General features: G+C 38.1%; 1 protein-coding gene across 2 annotated transcripts in view; it reads right to left on the bottom strand.

Moving 5' to 3' along the window:
• ASXL3 (ASXL transcriptional regulator 3) overlaps positions 1-18,947 on the bottom strand; it is a 187,131-nt gene that overhangs the window by 95,193 nt on the left and 72,991 nt on the right. For both annotated transcript variants that reach the window (XM_082699674.1, XM_082699673.1), the window contains one exon: positions 7,699-7,820. In XM_082699674.1, the coding sequence (XP_082555800.1) occupies positions 7,699-7,820 (122 nt within the window). The remainder of the gene's footprint in view (positions 1-7,698; positions 7,821-18,947) is intronic.

The raw sequence follows: 18,947 nt of genomic DNA on the forward strand, positions 1-18,947 counted from the left end.
ATCCATTTAATTAATGCTCCTTCAAATGACTTGAGCTATTTTCTATATTAGCTGTTGGGGGACGGTCCAGGGCCATCTGGCGTCTCTCACTAAGTCCTCTGATATTGTGTCTAGCACTCTCTTTACAATAGGTATATTTCTACCCCACTGTCCTCAGCTTGGAGCTTTAGCTAAAATTCCAGAAGAACAAGAAAATTCCTGTTTGACATTATATATTACAAATAATAGAAGTTAAATGCAAGTTAACATTATTTAAATTTGGATATCCCACAGCCTGGAAAATATAAAGCCATGATTAGATTAAGAAAATAAGACTAGGAGGGTCACTTTAATTTTTTTTAAGATTTTATTTATTTATTTGAGCTAGAGAGAGAGCACAAGCAGGGGCAGTGGTAGGCAGAGGGAGAAGCAGGCTCCCTGATGAGCAAGGAGCTCGATGCGGGGCTCAATCCCAGGACCCTGGGATCATGACCCAAAACAAAGGCAGACGCCTAACCAACTGAGCCACCAAAGCATCCCTAGAAGTGTCACTTTAGCTGGTCGTGGGAGGTTTGCTCTGCATAAAGCTACCCTGAAAGAGGATATTTTATTGTGTTGTGACAAATTATGAGAGGTGGTTTTTTCTATTATACACCAAAAGTCTCAATTAGCTAGAGGTGGCCCTTTGCTCAATCTGTAACATGGTTTTATTCTGACACTGACATTACATCAATAAGACTTACTGTATTCGTCTAGATTCATTTGAGGGGGATGATGTCACTGAAGTACTTTCCAACTATTCAAGACTTAGCTCTAGTTTGGAATGTTAATGGAATATCTTATTGAACAACTTTAAATCCTATAATTTCAAAAAGATATCCAAATTGGCAATGAAGAAGTCAAACTCTCTCTATTCGCAGATGACATGATTCTTTATATAGAAAACCCAAAAGACTCCACCCCCAAACTACTAGAACTCATACAGCAATTCAGCAACGTGGCAGGATACAAAGTCAATGTGCAGAAATCAGTGGCTTTCTTATACACTAACAATGAAAATACAGAAAGGGAAATTAGAGAATCAATTCCATTTACTATAGCACCAATAACCATAAGATACCTGGGAATAAACCTAACCAAAGAGGTAAAGGATCTGTACTTGAGGAACTACAGAACACTCATGAAAGAAATTGAAGAAGACGCAAAAAGATGGAAGACCATTCCATGCTCTTGGATTGGAAGAATAAACATTGTTAAAATGTCTATACTGCCCAGAGCAATCTATACTTTTAATGCCATTCCGATCAAAATTCCACTGGTATTCTTCAAAGAGCTGGAGCAAATAATCCAAAAATTTGTATGGAATCAGAAGAGACCCCAAATCGCTAAGGAAATGTTGAAAAACAAAAATAAAACTGGGGGCATCACGTTACCTGATTTCAAGCTTTATTACAAAGCTGTGATCACCAAGACAGTATGGTACTGGCATAAAAACAGACACATAGACCAGTGGAACAGAGTACAGAGCCCAGATATGGACCCTCAACTCTATGGTCAATTAATCTTTGACAAAACAGGAAAAAATATACAGTGGAAAAAAGACAGTCTCTTCAATAAATGGTGCTGGGAAAACTGGGCAGCTATATGTAGAAGAATGAAACTCGACCATAAGTAAGTTTATCTTACACCGTACACAAAGATAAACTCAAAATGGATAAAAGACCTCAATGTGAGACAGGCATCCATCAGAATCCTAGAGGAGAACATGGGCAGTAATCTCTTCGATATCAGCCACAGCAACTTCTTTCAAGATATGTCTCCAAAGGCAAAGGAAACAAAAGTGAAAATAAACTTTTGGGACTTTATCAAAATCAAAGCTTCTGCACAGCAAAGGAAACAGTCAAAAAAACAAAGAGGCAACCCACGGAATGGGAGAAGATATTTGCAAATGACAGTACAGACAAAAGGTTGATACCCAGGATCTATAATGAACTTCTCAAACTTAACATACACAAAACAGGCAATCATATCAAAAAATGGGCAGAAGATATGAACAGACACTTCTCCAATCAAGACATACAAATGGCTACCAGACACATGAAAAAATGTTCATCATCACTAGCCATCAGGGAGATTCAAATTAAAACCACACTGAGACCAGTTAGAATGGCCAAACTTAACAAGACAGGAAACAAAATGTGTTGGAGGGGATGTGGAGAAAGGGGAACCTCTTACACTCTTGGTGGGAATGCAAGTTGGTGCAGCCTCTTTGGAGAGCAGTGTGGAGATTCCTCAAGAAATTAAAAATAGAACTTCCCTATGACCCTGCAATTGCACTACTGGGTATTTATCCCAAAGATACAGATGTTGTGAAAAGAAGGGCCATCTGTACCTCAAGGTTTATAGCAGCAATGGCCACAGTCCCCAAACTATGGAAAGAACCAAGATGTCCTTCAATGGATGAATGGATAAGGAAAATGTGGTCCATATACACTATGGAGTATCATGCCTCCATCAGAAAGGATGAATACCCAACTTTTGTAGCAACATGGATGGGACTGGAAGAGATTATGCTGAGTGAAATAAGTCCAGCAGAGAAAGTCAATTATCATATGGTTTCACTTATTTGTGGAGCATAACAAATATCATGGAGGACAAGGGGTGTTAGAGAGGAAAAGGGAGTTGGGGTAAATTGGAAGGGGAGGTGAATCATGAGAGACTATGGACTCTGAAAAACAACCTGAGGGGTTTGAAGTGGCGGGGGGGGGGTTGGGGTACCATGTGGTGGGTATTATAGAGGAAACGGATTGCATGGAGCACTGGATGTGGTGAAAAAATAATGAATACTGTTATGCTGAAAATAAATAAATTTAAAGAAAAATAATAAATCCTATAATTTCAAATCCAGAAAGAAATACCATCAAAACTTAAATCAGGGTGTCTGGATGGTTCAGTGGGTTGAACCTCTGACTTGCTCAGGTCATGATGTCAGGGTCCTGGGATCCAGCCTATATTGGGCTCCCTTCTCAGCAGGAAATCTGTTTCTCCCTCTCCCCCTGCCCCTCCCCACCTTATACGAGTGCCAGCTCTCTCTCTCTCTCTCTCAGATAAACAAATAAAATCTTTAAAAACAAAACAACTTAAACAAGAAGAAGGCAAGTGTAAATGCAGTCTACTGTGAAGGAATGTACCTTTAAGCTGCTCACGTCTGTAATGTCCAACACGACCAAACCCCACAGAGAACATGGTACTAACCAAGCTTAATACTTCCAGGTGTTATTCAGTATGAAAGAAATTTATAGGCTTAAACTTGGAAATAAACTTATTTTTTAAAGGAAATATAAAACAGAGCTAAACCAGTCAGGGAAAAGTAAAGATCCTATCATGCATCAGTTATAATTCTGGCTTTAAGCAAAAATAAAGAAATCAAAAGATGAGGGCTGAGCATGCTTTTCTCTAGACATGTATTGTGATAGTCTCTTATAAAAAGAAAGAAACAATAACCAAAAAAGTCAACCCTTTAGATATGCATTTTATTTTTTCAACAGAAAGCTTGTCAGTTAACTCTAAAAAAATTGGAATGGTTTCTCATTTCTACTCTAATGAAAAATAAAATAAAACCTAAAATCACAGGCCATTTGTGTTAACTTGGAATTTGCATAAACAAGTAATGCCTGTTTTATTGTAATAGGAAAACAACACTAACAATGTAACTTAAGAATGCACTGAATGCAATATGCCCTTCACTGAAAAATCTGAGAATATCGCATGCTGTGAATGCTAAAATAGTTAGAAATACACACATAGAAAACAGTTGGCTGAGTCAGGCACTACCAACTTGCACTGTTGCTCTCAGGCTAAATGTCAACACCCATGTTCAAGAAACTGCTATCGTGCAACATAACCTTTGGAATTTCATGGTATTGGTCAAATATATAAAGCTAAAGCAAAATACCAACACCATATCTGCTTTGTGATAAGAGGAGAGGGCAAAATACCTGCAACTTTATGAATAAATTCTACCACCCTAAATAAATAACGAAGTCGAATGAAACAACAGCAACAACATAGAAAGGTTCTGTTCTACACCATGTTATATCCCATCGTCGAAGAACTCATCCGTCCCTAATCTTTCATTTGATTCTGCTGTTTCAAAACTTCCAAAATTTAATATTTCTTAATCCTTACTCTTTAAAATTCAAAATCTAATCATTTCGTATTTTTTAGGATCATTATAACTAAAATAACAAGGCGGAAAGAAGTCAGGGAACAAGGTAATAATCAGCAAGCTGCTACTCTCCAGAGGCCTCAGAATGTGTTTATTTGGAATACGCATATTCAGAAAAAAAAAATCTACCACAATAACAATATATTATTCATGCAACTATGTCTAACATAGGATGTTAACTAACATTTTGATGATCAGAAGGTAAAATAGGATACATAGGATGTTAACTAACATAGGATGTTAACTAACGTTTTGATGATCAGAAGCAATGAAAATATTCTATGTCAGTAGTCAAGGGACATTCTAGCCTCCAGGTTGCCTAGACTGTAGTTACACTGCAATCAGCAGTATTGCCGAGTAAAAGGACCCACTCTCTATGCAACATAATTTGGGGGGGTAGGAGGCCTCAGATCTGAGAAAATATGTCTGGCTTATTTTGCCTGAGGGTTTATTTTATTATTATTATTATTATTATTTTATTTGCTTTTTTTTTTTAAACTACATTTATGCTTATAAAGCTACTGGGTTTGTTTCTCTTTTTTCCCACCTACCTCTTTCTTTTTTTTTTCTCACCATAACTCCACCTACTTTTTTTTCTCACCATAGCTCCACCTACTTTTTTTTCTCACCATAGCTCCACCTACTTCTTTCTAAGAATGTATACTGGCCTATGGACAGCCAAACTACTAAAGGCCGACTGACCCTGAATACACTTCCAGCAAAACGATAAGAGCTGCATAATTGATATATTTTTGAGTGTCTGCCAGTAATGTGTGCTGAAACTGAACATACACAAGTCTGTGTTCAAAAATAATATTCTTAATGATTATGATGTATTGCTTTTCTTACGTTATACAAATGCTGAAGAATGAAAATTTCTAGAGATAATGTAAAAAATTCATCTATCATATTATAGACCATATGCTAAAAGGCAGTATCAGTTAAGAGGGAAGAATCTAAAACTATGATTCTGGGGTCAAGCATCATCTCCAAAATGTACTCGCTGAACAACTGTGGGCAAGACATCTAAATTCTCTGGGCCTTCTTTCCCTCACTTGAAAAATGGGAATACTCGTACATACATTAAAGGATTTCTATGCGGATCAAATGACACGGTATATATAAAATACAGAGCATAATGTGTAGAGTTCCGAAAAGTAAATGTCAGCTAATGTAATTGTCATTAGGCTCATTTGGCTGGCCCTACATTCATAAGATGATTTATACGTGCATACATACACACAAAACTTATATTTATGAATAGAGTACACATACATATGTGTGTACACGTATGTATATATATATATATATACACTTACAAAGAATTCTACATGGTCATAGCCATTCAACTACGCAAAAGAAAAGAAAGTTGCAGATTTGCTGAGGCTGCTACAATTTAAAATGCCTCATGTTCAGTCAATTTTTGAAATGCTGTCTTAAGAAACTCAGCAATTACAGGGAAGCTAGGCAAAATTCTGCAAGAGCAGCTTTTTTTTCTAATGAATTTCCAATACAAATTTGATTATTAATCAAACATTAGCATATCTGCTACATATTGTGCCATCTTCCCACAGTAGCTAATTTGCTATTTGGTTATACAATATGAAGTTTTAAGAAATTACTACACAGCTCTTCCAGGACATTAAGAAGCTTATAGGACAGGTTTCTTACAAAGAGGCTTAGACCCTAAGCAAGCAAATGGCACTTTCCATGAACACATGCTCTGCAACAGCACAAAAATACTAACTCAAAGTTGTTGTGAAATAAGTTAGTCATTATGAAAAATGTTCAAATGATATGAAACCAAAATGGAGAAAGTAAAAAATAGTGAGACATGACAAGACCTAGATCTGAATTTTTATCTTTATGTTTACATACAGGAATATTTCATGATGTAGACATTTTCTAAATCACTGCCCTTCAGAAGTATGACTTTCATTTATGACTGCATCTATGTTTTTTAAATGCTACGAGTACCGGTATCCAGCTTTATCTCCTTCGTTCTCTCCTGGGTCGTATTTTATTAACTGCATTCCATTTGCCACCTGAATAAGCCTTTTCCTGGACTTCCCTACTGTCATCCATCCTTTATTTCGTCAATTAAAAAGGGATCTCAACACTGAATTCAATTTTGTTCTTCGGTCTAAAACATCATACAAGATATAATGGCAAGCTCATCAAAGATTATTTGATGTAACAATAATTACCTTATACATAATACCAATGAAAGGAAATACTGCAATTTCAATAATTAATACAGAATAGAAAAGTAATGTAATTCAGTACAAAAATGTTCAGTTTCTTTCCTAAGTTTCCTTGTTTGAAGTAGGGGAGAAGGTAGGGGCTGTCTACGAAACTGGATAGGATATTAAGAAGCTTTACAGGTTAGTGAGACTTAAAAAAAATTAATTTTTTAAAAACATTTCTCCTCTTCCTTGTTATAAATACAGCATGAGAATGGTATTTCTATTCCTAGACTTGGTCAAGGTCTGCAGGAGATGTGAGGGAAGGGTCTGTCATAGAAAGAACAAAATAAATATGGGAGCGGAAGGCAGTTAAACAGGGGAAAATCATGAATTTTCACATGAACGGTCACATACATAAGCTTTCCACTTATGGAGCACATTACCATCACACAGTGTCCTCATCTAAGCACAGCATCGTCTCCTCCTCATCCACGCCCAGTTCGGAATGTGCTGGTGCAGCAGCAATAGCTAACGTCTACTGAGTGGCTATCAGGGGTCAGGGTTGCTCATTCTACCATGTGCTTTCGACGTCTCACCTCACAGACTTCTCTTGGATTGTTCCCATGTGAAAGGTGCTATTATCTCCCACATTCTCTAGACATGAAATTGGAGATTCAGAGGAGAGAAGTGTCTTGCCCAGAGTTGCAGGAATTCGAACCTGGGTGTTTCAGAACCTAGAAGCCAATCTTGCAACCATTCCATCACCACCTTGGCGCAAGGACACAGAGATCAAGACCACGTAGGTTGTATCAAGATGATATTGCACGATTAACCTCCGTTCAGCACCAAATGCTCAATGGTAGACATTCTTGATAAAAGTAAGCCACAACTACTCTCTTTCCTAGTCATAACTTGATGCGTCTCAGTCACAAGGAAGAAATTATGTGTTTATTTTTTATATCAACTATTAGTTAAGCATGAGACCACAGAGACAGTATTTTCAAGATATGCAATGCATTTATGAACCCAAAATGTTTACTATAAACCTCACACAAGAAAATCGTAATATAAGTTTTCATGGCTCTAAGAACATTTTCCCTCTTCTATTTTACATCAAAGTTCTCAGCCAAGCCTCTCCTAGTTTTTCGCCTGGAGTAAAATTAGTGTATGAATAGAATGCAAGTAGTTGAATTCAGGACATCTCTGTTGCTCTCTGGCTGCTATGTTCCTGCAGATTTTACCTTCTCCACCTCACACCCATTACTTTAAGGAGGTCGAACAAAGAACGAATGGCAGCTCTCTTACCTGTTTCAGAGCCTTTTTGGTGTGTTGCTGAAAGGAAGACGCTAACTTGCTTTGCACCGCTGTGTTCGTGAGGCTTGAATCTCGAGTGGAAGATGCTTCATCGTTTACCTGCTTCGCACAAACTAGAAACAGAGAGAGATAATGATATTACTAATTTGAATTCCTTTTTTTATATCCACTGTAATTAACTCACTTGGAGCTTCTCTCCAATTGAAAATGGATACCTAAAATAAAGCCAAATACCACAGTGACAAGAAGAATATCTAGATTTGAGAGAACAGATCACTTAATAACTGTGTGGTCACAGTTACACGTAACCTCTCTACACCCTGTGTCCTTACCCACTAATTGATGTTAATTCCTATCCCATAGGGCTATTGTGTGGACATAAAAAAAGAGCATAATATCTGCCTTAAGACTTGGGAGTCAGTAGATACTTTCCAAATCTGAATATGCAGATTAAGCAACGCACAGTCTTTTGAAGAAACAATGTAAATTCATGAAATTGTGTTTCAAATCTACCAACGGCCCTGGTGCTCTTCCATTTAACAGCCCTCCTTCTATAGACTGCCTTGCCTACTGGGACATGTTTGTCTTGTCCTATGGGCCAAGTCATCTATCACGGAGAAGGAAAAATAAAAGCCAAGATGCTGTGAGTCAATTTAAGGTAATTATTTTCAAGAACATCATGCTTTCTGCAGAGAATCATATAATCTGCGTACTTTTACCAGAATCAAATTTTCCTGTTGCCTATCCTACAGAGGACATTTTCTACAAAAAGCTGTTTTTTAGATGAACCAATGTCTCACTGGCATGGGTGACAAGGGCCCACATTCACCCATGGCTCTGTGGAACCTGGGTTATGGCCAGCACTCATCTTTTGCCCTCAAAATGTCTACCAGAGAGAAGAGGCTGTACTCTGGCCACAGAGAGATGCAGGCCCTCTTCTGTGCACACCAGAGGGGAAGGTGTTATTTGGAAAATCAAAGTCAGGAAGTACTGTGATTGGGGGCAGAATGGAGGCAGATGTCAAAGGCAGGAGGCAAGCGGAAGTTAGATGGAAAAAAATAACTTGAGAACATATTGGAAAAGCTCAAAATATGACTTTTTAAGGGCACCAGGGTTAACACTAATCCAAGAAAATTTTTGAAGGAACAGTAACTTGAGAAGATTCTGACCTGAGCTTTAGAGGCAGGTGGAGGAGTAAAAATTATTCTAGTCAAAAATGGAAGCACATGCACGTGCACAGTGTTGCGAACATTCAAGCTGCTTTAGATAGACTCAAGCACATGTTGCCTAGAAATAAAAATGCAGCTCATGAAGGAGAATGTTGGGGGAAAAGAGTCAAGTTTTGTTTTAAGACAAAGTAATCAAGTTACTGAGGACCAAACAAAAGGAACAAGTTTCAGACAGTATTTGTTAGTTATTAATGCCAAGCGCTTTACATATGTGATTTCATTTCATCCCTGCCACATCGTTGCTGCTTCCTTGCAAGACATTAAGGTACTGTCTCTGTTTTGGAGAGAGAAAACTAGAGCTCAGAAAGGCTCAACAGCTTGCCAACCGTAACAAAGTCAACAAAATAGCAGAGCTGGGAGTCAGGGCCAGACCCATAATTTCGCACTTAAAATATTTGTCCTCAAAGCCCAGAACTGATGCAGAAAATTCAGCGTCTAAAGAAGTTCAATTTGGTTGCATCCCGAAAGTACTGAAATGGGAAGTTGATAAGGGCAGAGAGATCAAGTCATTTAACCACAGACATGAAAAAATTAAGAACTATTGGTGACAGTGATTGGCCCAGGAAATACTTCGGTTGAAGAAGCCAAAGGGTTTGCCCATGGACAGACTCAGAGAAGTCCCTGAATTAATGACCAGGTGACTTGTTTCTATTTGATACCATATGATACTTTTCCTTAAAACAGTCTAAAAGTCGTCGTTAAGAAATTGTCACACTGCTCTCACGGACTACGGCTTCTAGGCTTTTCTCCTTGCAATGATCACTACAGTAAATTATAATACTCGGCCAAGTCTTACTCATCAAGAAATAGCAGAAATTAACTATCGGTTTATAGTTCAAAGATAAATTTACTTTTACATGATTACATCGATGGCCTTTTTAATGTTCTGAAGTCTCTATGAAGTGAGACAAACTAAGGAACTGAGAGGAAGGTCACAGAGGGGACAACTGATTCCAGTTGGATGGACCTATATGTGGCAACAGAAGCCCAGCCAGAAACAAAGTTATTTTATTACTTCACATTCTTGGAGTAGTATTTCCACCTCGAATATGGAAACTTACTGGTTAGTTAAAAAGGAGAGCCAAACGCCACCCGTGGATTTTAGGGAACCTGGGGAAAATAGCAGAATAGTTCTGCACACTGGACATCTAAACAGATTTACCGATTTGCTTAGGAAGTGCTTTTATTCATAAGTCTTGCAAAGGTAAACTCCAGTGAAGCAGGATCCAAAAACAACAGATGCTGAATTGGTCTGTATATAATGAAAGCCTATCCCCCTGCACTCATCTGACTGCGACAATAAATGGTACAGTCAGCCCTCCTTCCAGAGCACAAGAGATATCTTAGAACTTGCTCTACCTCCCTCTGATTTAGGAAGCCACGTGGCATCACGATACCTGTTTAGCTATCAGAGGATATAATGCATACTTCATTTAAATTCACCATTCCACCAAGTTAATAGTGATTCATATGCATTTAGTGTTTCCAAAAGGAAGATTTGGTTCTATTTAAGCCCAGAACTTCAGGTGGAGGGGAGGACAATAAAATCAAACAGCATCCAGCAGTCCTATGAAGTTTTCTTCTGAAGATGATTCATTTTTCTTTAAATTAAACCTCTATTTTGCTGTATCTTACATTCCATCCAATGCTCAAGTGAAGCATCATGAGAATTCCTTCCTCCATAGTCAATTGCCTTCCTGATTCCCTCTTTGGAGCTTCGTCCTATTTCCCTGAATCAAACCATTTTTCCCACATTCTTTCTTTCTTCTTTTTTTTTTTTTAAGAATTTATTTATTTATTTGATGGAGATCATAAGCAGGCAGAGAGGCAGGCAGAGGGGGGGGGAAGCAGGCTCCCCACTGAGCAGAGAGCCCGATGGAGGGCTCTATCCCAGGACCCTGAGACCATGACCTGAGCCGAAGGGAGAGGCTTAACTCACTGAGACACCCAGGCACCTCCCGAATTATTTATTTCTGATCAAATATTTATGGAACTTTTACAAAAAGTAAATGTAATAGAAAATGAAATCTATAAATGAGTTCCCCTTTGGGTTAAAAAAAAACCAAATATCTTATTTTTAAGGAAAAAGTCAAGAGATAATTAAATGCACAGTGCAATCCATAGACTCCGAACAGTGCACCTGAGTGTGCCGTGTACATGCACGTGGCATGTGTGTGTGTACGTGTGCTGACAAAAATGGACCCTTAACAGGGTGTATGAATGATTTTATTCATTCTTTTGCCGTGTATATGATGAGGGCAGCTGAACAGAAGAACATCAAGTAGCTGGACTGTGGAGGTTCATGCAGCTTCATATTCTGACAAAACACACGTTTTTCACTTTTACTTTGTTCTTGCAGCTTTCTTAATAACAGATGTGATAAATAAATAATGCAGAGCTCATTTTAAACACTTGCCTGAATATTTACAGAAGGGACTGGGTTTGGCCTCTGAAATACAAGCCAAAGAAAAATCAATGTTAAGGAAAGGACCAAGGGAAATCCCCCGTATGTAAAATTACAACAGAAACGAGGAAACTGAAGAATTAGGACAGATGTTTTATCCAATAAATATCATACACTGACAGGCAGCTAAGAAAATGATATCTTTTTGGCATTCAAACAAGAATGGTTTTTTTTTGTTTGTTTGTTTGTTTGTTTGTTTTTCTAACTTCACTGGCACGATCACAAAATGAATGCCACGATTTATACCTCAAAACCCCACAAGACTGCCTGCCCTTTCTGTAGGTGGACAAAATGAAGACAAGGAAAGGTTTTTTTTAAAAAAGGTACAGAAATGTTATTTCTGCCTACATTTTGCTTGGCTGCCAAAACTAGGCAAAGCCAAAGACACAGTTAAAGGCTAATCTGCTTGTTGTAAATTCAGATGGGTAATGAGGTTCTTAGTATTTGCTGCTCAACTACCTCCACGCTCACTCACACTCAGACTCCCAAACCTCCCAGCCCAAATATTCTATTTGGAAGCCTCAGGAGCAGAGAGAGATGGAAGATTCCTCGTCATCATGAGACAGTCCTGAAGGCTAGAGAACCTGGTGACTGCCCGCAAGACTGGATTTCTGACTCGCAGAGTCTCCATGCTCTCCTCCTCTTCCCCTCATTTTCATTCACCCTTCAGCTTCAAAAATGAGGTCAAACTAGAAAATATGGGTTAGAGCTCATATTTTTTAAAGTTGAATGACAGAAACTTTGGGCACTACTCCCCCCAATGTAATTACTAATTCATTAACAAGTGTACAAGAGGGCTTTGACCTTTAAACCAAGACACAAAGAAGGGAGAATTTAGAACACAGCCTTGACTTTGTCTCTCCCTCATCTTAAGTCTTGTCTACCTCTTCAACTCCCATCGTCTCTGATCCAACCAACCAAGAACCTGCTGTGTTTCCTGAACACAGTGACTTGCTGTATTTATTGTACTCGCTCCGACTGTCCCTCATCCAAATACCCTTCTCCATTTCTTTGCCTGGAGAATTCATCTTGGCATAGCAACCTGGAACAGCTTCCCCCAAAGCCTTCCTGACTATGCCCAGCTCTGAGGTAGACTCACTCCTCCCCTTGCCTAGTTTCCTTGGAACCTAGTAATGTATTCGGGGCACTCTCTACAAACGATGCTTCTCTGCCTCTCACTACCCAAAAGTCCAGCCACTCAGGGACTTACACATTGTTGCAAAGATAGTTGCAGAGCAGTTGATCTATAAATGTTTATTAAGCAAAACTGTCAAATTTGATTTTAATGAAATTTATCTAAAGTGTCTATTTTTAATGTCAATATTCAATTACTGATTTTTAGTTAAGAATTCATGGAAGGGGGGGGGGCACCTGGGTGGCTCAGTGGATTAAGCCTCTGCCATTGGCTCAGGTCATGGTCTCAGGGTCCTGGGATCGAGCCCTGCATCGGGCTCTCTGCTCAGTGGGGAGCCTGCTTCCCCCTCCCTCTCTGCCTGCTGCTCTGTCTGCTTGCGCTCTTTCTCTCTCTCTCTGTCAAATAAATAAATAAAATCTTTAAAAAAAAAAAGGAATTCATGGAAGGGGAAGACAGCAAAGCAGAGTTCAGTTATTATGGAAAAGCATACATAAAAAGTGAATTTCTTTTCTATCTTATGAAACTTTTTAAAAATCATCCTAAAATCAATTAGGGAAAATATGAAAACCAAATAACAAAACATCCTACGCATATCGGTGGAAAGTCACATGACCTGCCATGCACTGCAAATAAACTTCCTTCTGCCATCCTGACTTGTTGCCTTATTTTAAGAGGAAAGTCACAGTTTGGGGCTTTTCCATAGTAAAATAAAAATAATTCGAAAGCCAAAATTAGAAATCACAATGCTTATTTGAAATGGCAGGAGCTATGTGAGGGCAGAACCACACCACAGACCAGGATCTGCACACAACAGAGTCCCTGCAACAACGATATTAATTGCTGTATGTCCCACTAAACCACATGATATAAGTAACAGGCTATCAGAGGTAACTGATGTTTCCAGGTCTAATCCAGGCAGGCAGAACAGCCTTTGATCCATTTCATTTCTATCAGTTCTCCCTCCAATTACTCCCTTTCAATTTTCTGATCAAACTAGATGCTATCAAAATAGTTCTCTGTAGAAATAATCCTGACATTCGCTATAGGCTTAATATAGTTTTTATAAACAACAGATATAAATTGAAGAGCACAGAGTGTATTAGGGATAACGCTGTGCACAGTTAGAGTTCAATCACATTTTAAAAGAGAAAGGAGTCTTAGAGGAAGCTTATTTATTTATGAATCATTCATTTAGTTGCAAAACTTTTGCTGAGCACCTCTGTGCCAAACACTGTATCGAATGCTGGAGGACAACAGCGAATAAAACCCAAGACCTATAAAGCTTTTTTTAATGTATTTTTTTCTAGGAACTGTGGTATGGAACTATTAATTCTATCTGAGGAAAACCAAGTGTGCGAAAACCTACAAATGATAATTAAAATTTGTTCTGAAAGATCAACAAGCACATAATTCAAAAGTATCCTCTGATGGCAAATAATCAAAGAAGCTTATATTTGGATTGTGTCCACTTTATGTATCATACTTACATTGAAATTGCTCATATCAGATGTTCTGGATATACATAGTAACAAAATACATGCCAAAAACTGTTAAAAATGACTTAATGAGGACCAGGCAAACCCCATCTGACCCCAAAAATCTTTCCTGGACTCCATTTCTCTCAGAGGAAAGGTAGTTCCTTAATCCTTTTTGGATCCAGACTAAGGAGAACTACCTTCTCTAAAAGCATTCCTTATTCCAAGATAGGTACAGATACTGGAATTTAAACAATTTCCCTCATTCCAACAGACAACATTCAAAGCCTATGAGATTCCAAGAAAGGCCAGCAACTACATAGAGAAACACTGGAATTAAAATATTGTAAATAGCAATTATCCCCTAAGAAACTTTCAAAGGAGAAACTGTCTAAACATTTTACCTATTGATACTCGATAATATTTAGAATATCATCTGCTAATAAAATATAGCTAAAATAACTTAAAATTTTATTGTATGTTATATCCAGCTTTATTAGCCCAATAAAGCCCTCTTCTTAGGCAGAAGACGTTTGCAGAAAAGGGAGCAAATAAAATAAGAGGAATGGCTAATCAGATGATAATTATACTAGCAATTTCTATCAATAAGAACATGATCCTAAACAAGATGTAATCAGGCTGATATCAGAGGCTACAAGTGATGCTCATCCAGTATCACAGAAGTGAATGGACTGAAGTTTTATTGCAGGAGACCCAATGGTTCACAAACACTTTGGTTTTCCCTGGACAGGACACAGAAGCTCCCAAGTTAACTAGGAAGAACATTTGTACACCGAGGGTACAGCTGTAGGAATCCCTCCTACAGGCACTCAATTTATCGCCGGAGCCATTGAGTTACACTAATATCTCTGGGTATCCATAAAAAATATCCCTTCAAACTCAGAAAAGAGAAACTCAAGCCAGAAATATCAGTATTTAATAGGAAAAGCATACCCTACAGGTACCAGATCTGTAGGTCCATCTACAGCCTACAGATGTGTCAGAACAGATTCCTCTGTCAGAATTATGGACAGCAGTGACACGATGAACTGCTTGCACGGGGCAGAACAGTGGAAGCTATTTCTGTTATGCTGCACAATACCTATGATCTTCTACACTGCATTACATTCCTGAAACATCTACACAGAAATACAGCAATCCACTCAGAAAACCAGAAACAGCAAGAAGCAAGCAAGAAGAGTATCATTAAAAGGTTGGTACAAGGTCAAGGGTGAACGCTTCCTCCACTTGTGGGCATCACCACTAAGTACTTTATCCTCTGACACATAAAAGACAACTCTAGTATATAATAAAAGGGAGTTAGATAAGGTACTGAGGTGGTTGGTTAACTGAGAAATGGCTATATGCTGTCGCTTTTAAAAGGAGAGAACGGGTTATCTGGCACCAATGAAAAAAGTACTTTACTTTTTGAAGAATGGGTGATTTGTTCATATATTCTGATTATAAACTAATAAATCAAACAGAAAGCTGGCTAGTTAAGATGAGTTAACTGAGGGAAATCTTTAATTCTGGTTTATTTGAGAGGAAGTTTTCTTTTATTATGAAATCACACTCTTTGCAATCTTTATCTCGATATTATGAAATGTTTCAGAGCTCAAGAAAAAAAGGGAAAAGTACACTTAAATGGGTCACTTTATCTTCATTTTGAAACTTTCTTTTCTTCCGTGACCTAGGCTATTAAAACTGACCAAAATCCATTTATACAAGAACAAAGTTCACAGTTCAAGGGGAAGTATGTAAGAAAAAGAGGTCCCTAATGGGTAAAAGAAACGGAAAATAGTAAACGGAAAATTTATGAAAGAGCTGGGATAAGTCATTTGAAGAAGTTAAGATGAAGGGGTGGTATCTAGATGATGCCCAGCTGTTCCTCATCATCAGACGGGGGGGGGGAGAAAATTAGTTTAATTAAATGCACGTAAAGTTTTCAGCATAAGGAAAACATTGACTATAAAGGTTATGAAAACACAGAGACAAATATAAAGGAGCCTGAGATTCCTATCTCTTTGGACATTTACTATTAGAATATTATCTAGCTAAATTGACTGGCTTAAGTCAAATGCTGGCTTGGGGTCCAGCCCACATGAACTTGAAGTCCCTCGTACTTCTCATGAATGCTGTGGGCTGGGTTGAAAGAAGGGAGAAAAAGGAAAGAGTGGGCAGAGGAGGTCTGATATCCTGCTAATGGTCATTTCTGACTATGAAGAGTATTCTCTTTCCTCCATATTTTCTTCCATGTGTAACTAAAACAATATAATTTTCACATACTTAAGTTTCTCTAGGCCACCAATGTAGAACAGGTGTCTCTATGAGCTAACAAAGCTGTTAAGGAAAAAGAAATGTTAAAGCAAAGACAAATTAGCTTAACCTAAGAAAATCAGGGGACCGGTCCAATCGCTGAAATAATCCCCTTCCCTCATGGGCAAGATTCTAAGGAGTGGCTGGCAGGTAGAAGTTCATCCCGAACAGCCAGATGAAGGCACAGATTCCATCCTAAGTACCATCACGTGGGGGCAACCACAGACTAGCAACTGAAAAAACCCCAGCCCAACAAGACCGATACCACCACAAGAAAAGAAACACCAAAGAGGTTACCAACATCCTCCAAAGTTACTCGAAACGCTGTCGTCACAACTCCACAGTCCCCTTGTATTCTTTTCCCTGATCCCTTCTATAAAATTGCCACTGATAAACTGTCAGTGTGACTACTCCCTGAGGGCACGTAAACCTTCATTAGTACACTTCTCACTTCCTCCAGGAGGCTCCTCATCTGCATGTAATTGATGTCTCAACAGAGATCCTATCCACACACTTCAGGCCATCTTAAAGCACTTTTCACTTCTGAAAAAAGACCCCTTAAACTGCGGCCTCCGAGCCAATGAAAACAAAGAGTGAGCTGAATAATGTTTCATTAAGTTAACACAACCCTGCCAAGAATCATAGGATCAGAAACCCACTTATAAAGCTGGCCATAAAGAATAATGAAAAAGGACCATATAAAATTCTTCAAATGTTAGAATCATTATTTACCCTGGGATCTAAGGACTAAAATATAGGATATATGTTCTCTATAATTTTTTTCCCTAAATAGAGACTTTTAAAATACTAATTCCCCTGCTAGAGTACTGCTTCCTCCCTGAAAGCCATTAGGGTTAATAACAAGCAGAACCTTTTTTGATCTCTGTGGATGAAAATTGTACATTCTCTAGTTTCCTTATTTTAATAAGTAGGATGGTCGCTTTTGATTTTAAACTTGTAATATAAATCAGGGCCATGGAAAGAGAAATTCATTTTTTTTCTTGTTAATAACAATTTATAAATAGAAGGTGAAGAGGGTGAAGACTATCTAGTGATGCCATCATTTCATATAAAATATGTATGGGTTTTGCAGCCAGGAATGCACTGTAAGTCAACTTAATATGTGTGAGCAAACTCATGATATACCAATGTATTATGCTCGGAAAACAACTCCGACACAAATATACCCATAGATCTCTGACTAAAATAGCCCATAAAATTCAAAATATTTTCTTTGGGTGACAGAGATCTATACTTATATTGGCATAAATGGTTATGGGTTGTCAACAGAGATATATCAAGTGATTCACCTAAATCACTCTTCAGTCTCCAGAGCTAAAGTCTGTGACATCTGAAGAGTTTACTTTCTGGAGTTTGTATGTCTAATTCTTATTAACTTGAGAAACTCTTTGGTAGGAGTCAAAGAAACATACACAAAACTATAGCTCTGTGTGTCTTGCAAATCCTATAATCAATAATATGCCACTTCCCCCACACTGTAATACTTTTCAAAAAGCTTTAAAACAAAGTATCTTGGCAAAGGATCACCCATTTAATGAGAATATTTCTCTGGCCAACTGATTGCAAGAAGAAGATTCAAGCATTCCTATTATCATCTCAGATCTAAAATTCCAACTGTTATTGATTGGAATCAAGCTACTAAGATTTTCTATTACCAGTTTTTTTTTAAGAGTCTTTTTAAAAAAAGAAATATTTCTGTGCTTACCCTGTTTAATGGTACAGCGAATGGCAGTTGATATTTATTAATGTGAAAGAACTCTATGGTAGCAGAGGCTTATTCTTTGGATTGCCACAAGGGTATGTTACCAATTGAAGGTTATTATTCACCCCAGCACTTCCCACTCTTTCATCCCAAAGGAGGAATGGGAGAGGAGAAGGGGAAAAAAAAAAAACCAGATGGTGGGACCCTCCCCATTTCCTTCCCCTGTCATTCTCTCCCTGCCCTGGCTCCCAACCCCACACATTCCCCCACCTTCTCTCTCTCTGATTATATTTTCAAAGTATATTTGTACAGCTGCTAGAAGTAGAGAAACTGTATCCATTCTAACTTCTGGTTCAAAAATGTATTAGAAACAAAATCAGAAAGGAAATCACCTGAACTGCTTCAGTTTCATGAACTGTATTATTGATTTGTAAGAAGTCATGTGGTATCCCACTCCTTAATTCAGATAAGCCAGGGGTTCCCTTTTGTCAAATTCTCAAGTCTATAATCAGAACAGATTTGTACAAATGTGGGAAAAGCAAAACTGTATCAATGACTCCTGGCTAACAGTGTTCCCTGGGATTCCAAGGGAGGATCACAGCGGTTAGAGCCTGGGTTTTATGCTTGCCACTTGGATGAGATATTTCTCACAGGCAAAAATAAATAAATAAATAAATATAGGAAATTAAAAAAAAATAACAGAGCCTAGAAAGATTATTTATCCCATAGGAACATTATGAGGATTAAACCAGATACGGCTTACAAAGTCTGGACAGTGGAGGCAGTCCTTTTCAATATCTAAGTGTGGCAAGTTTGATGGGTTATACACAGAAGTATATGGTATTTATGTGAATAGGAAATATCCTTGTCCTAAAAAGAAGCAATCATGGTTTGCCAT

This window comes from Mustela nivalis (assembly GCF_964662115.1).
Source record: "Mustela nivalis genome assembly, chromosome: 14".
NCBI classification, from domain to species: Eukaryota; Metazoa; Chordata; class Mammalia; order Carnivora; family Mustelidae; genus Mustela; species Mustela nivalis.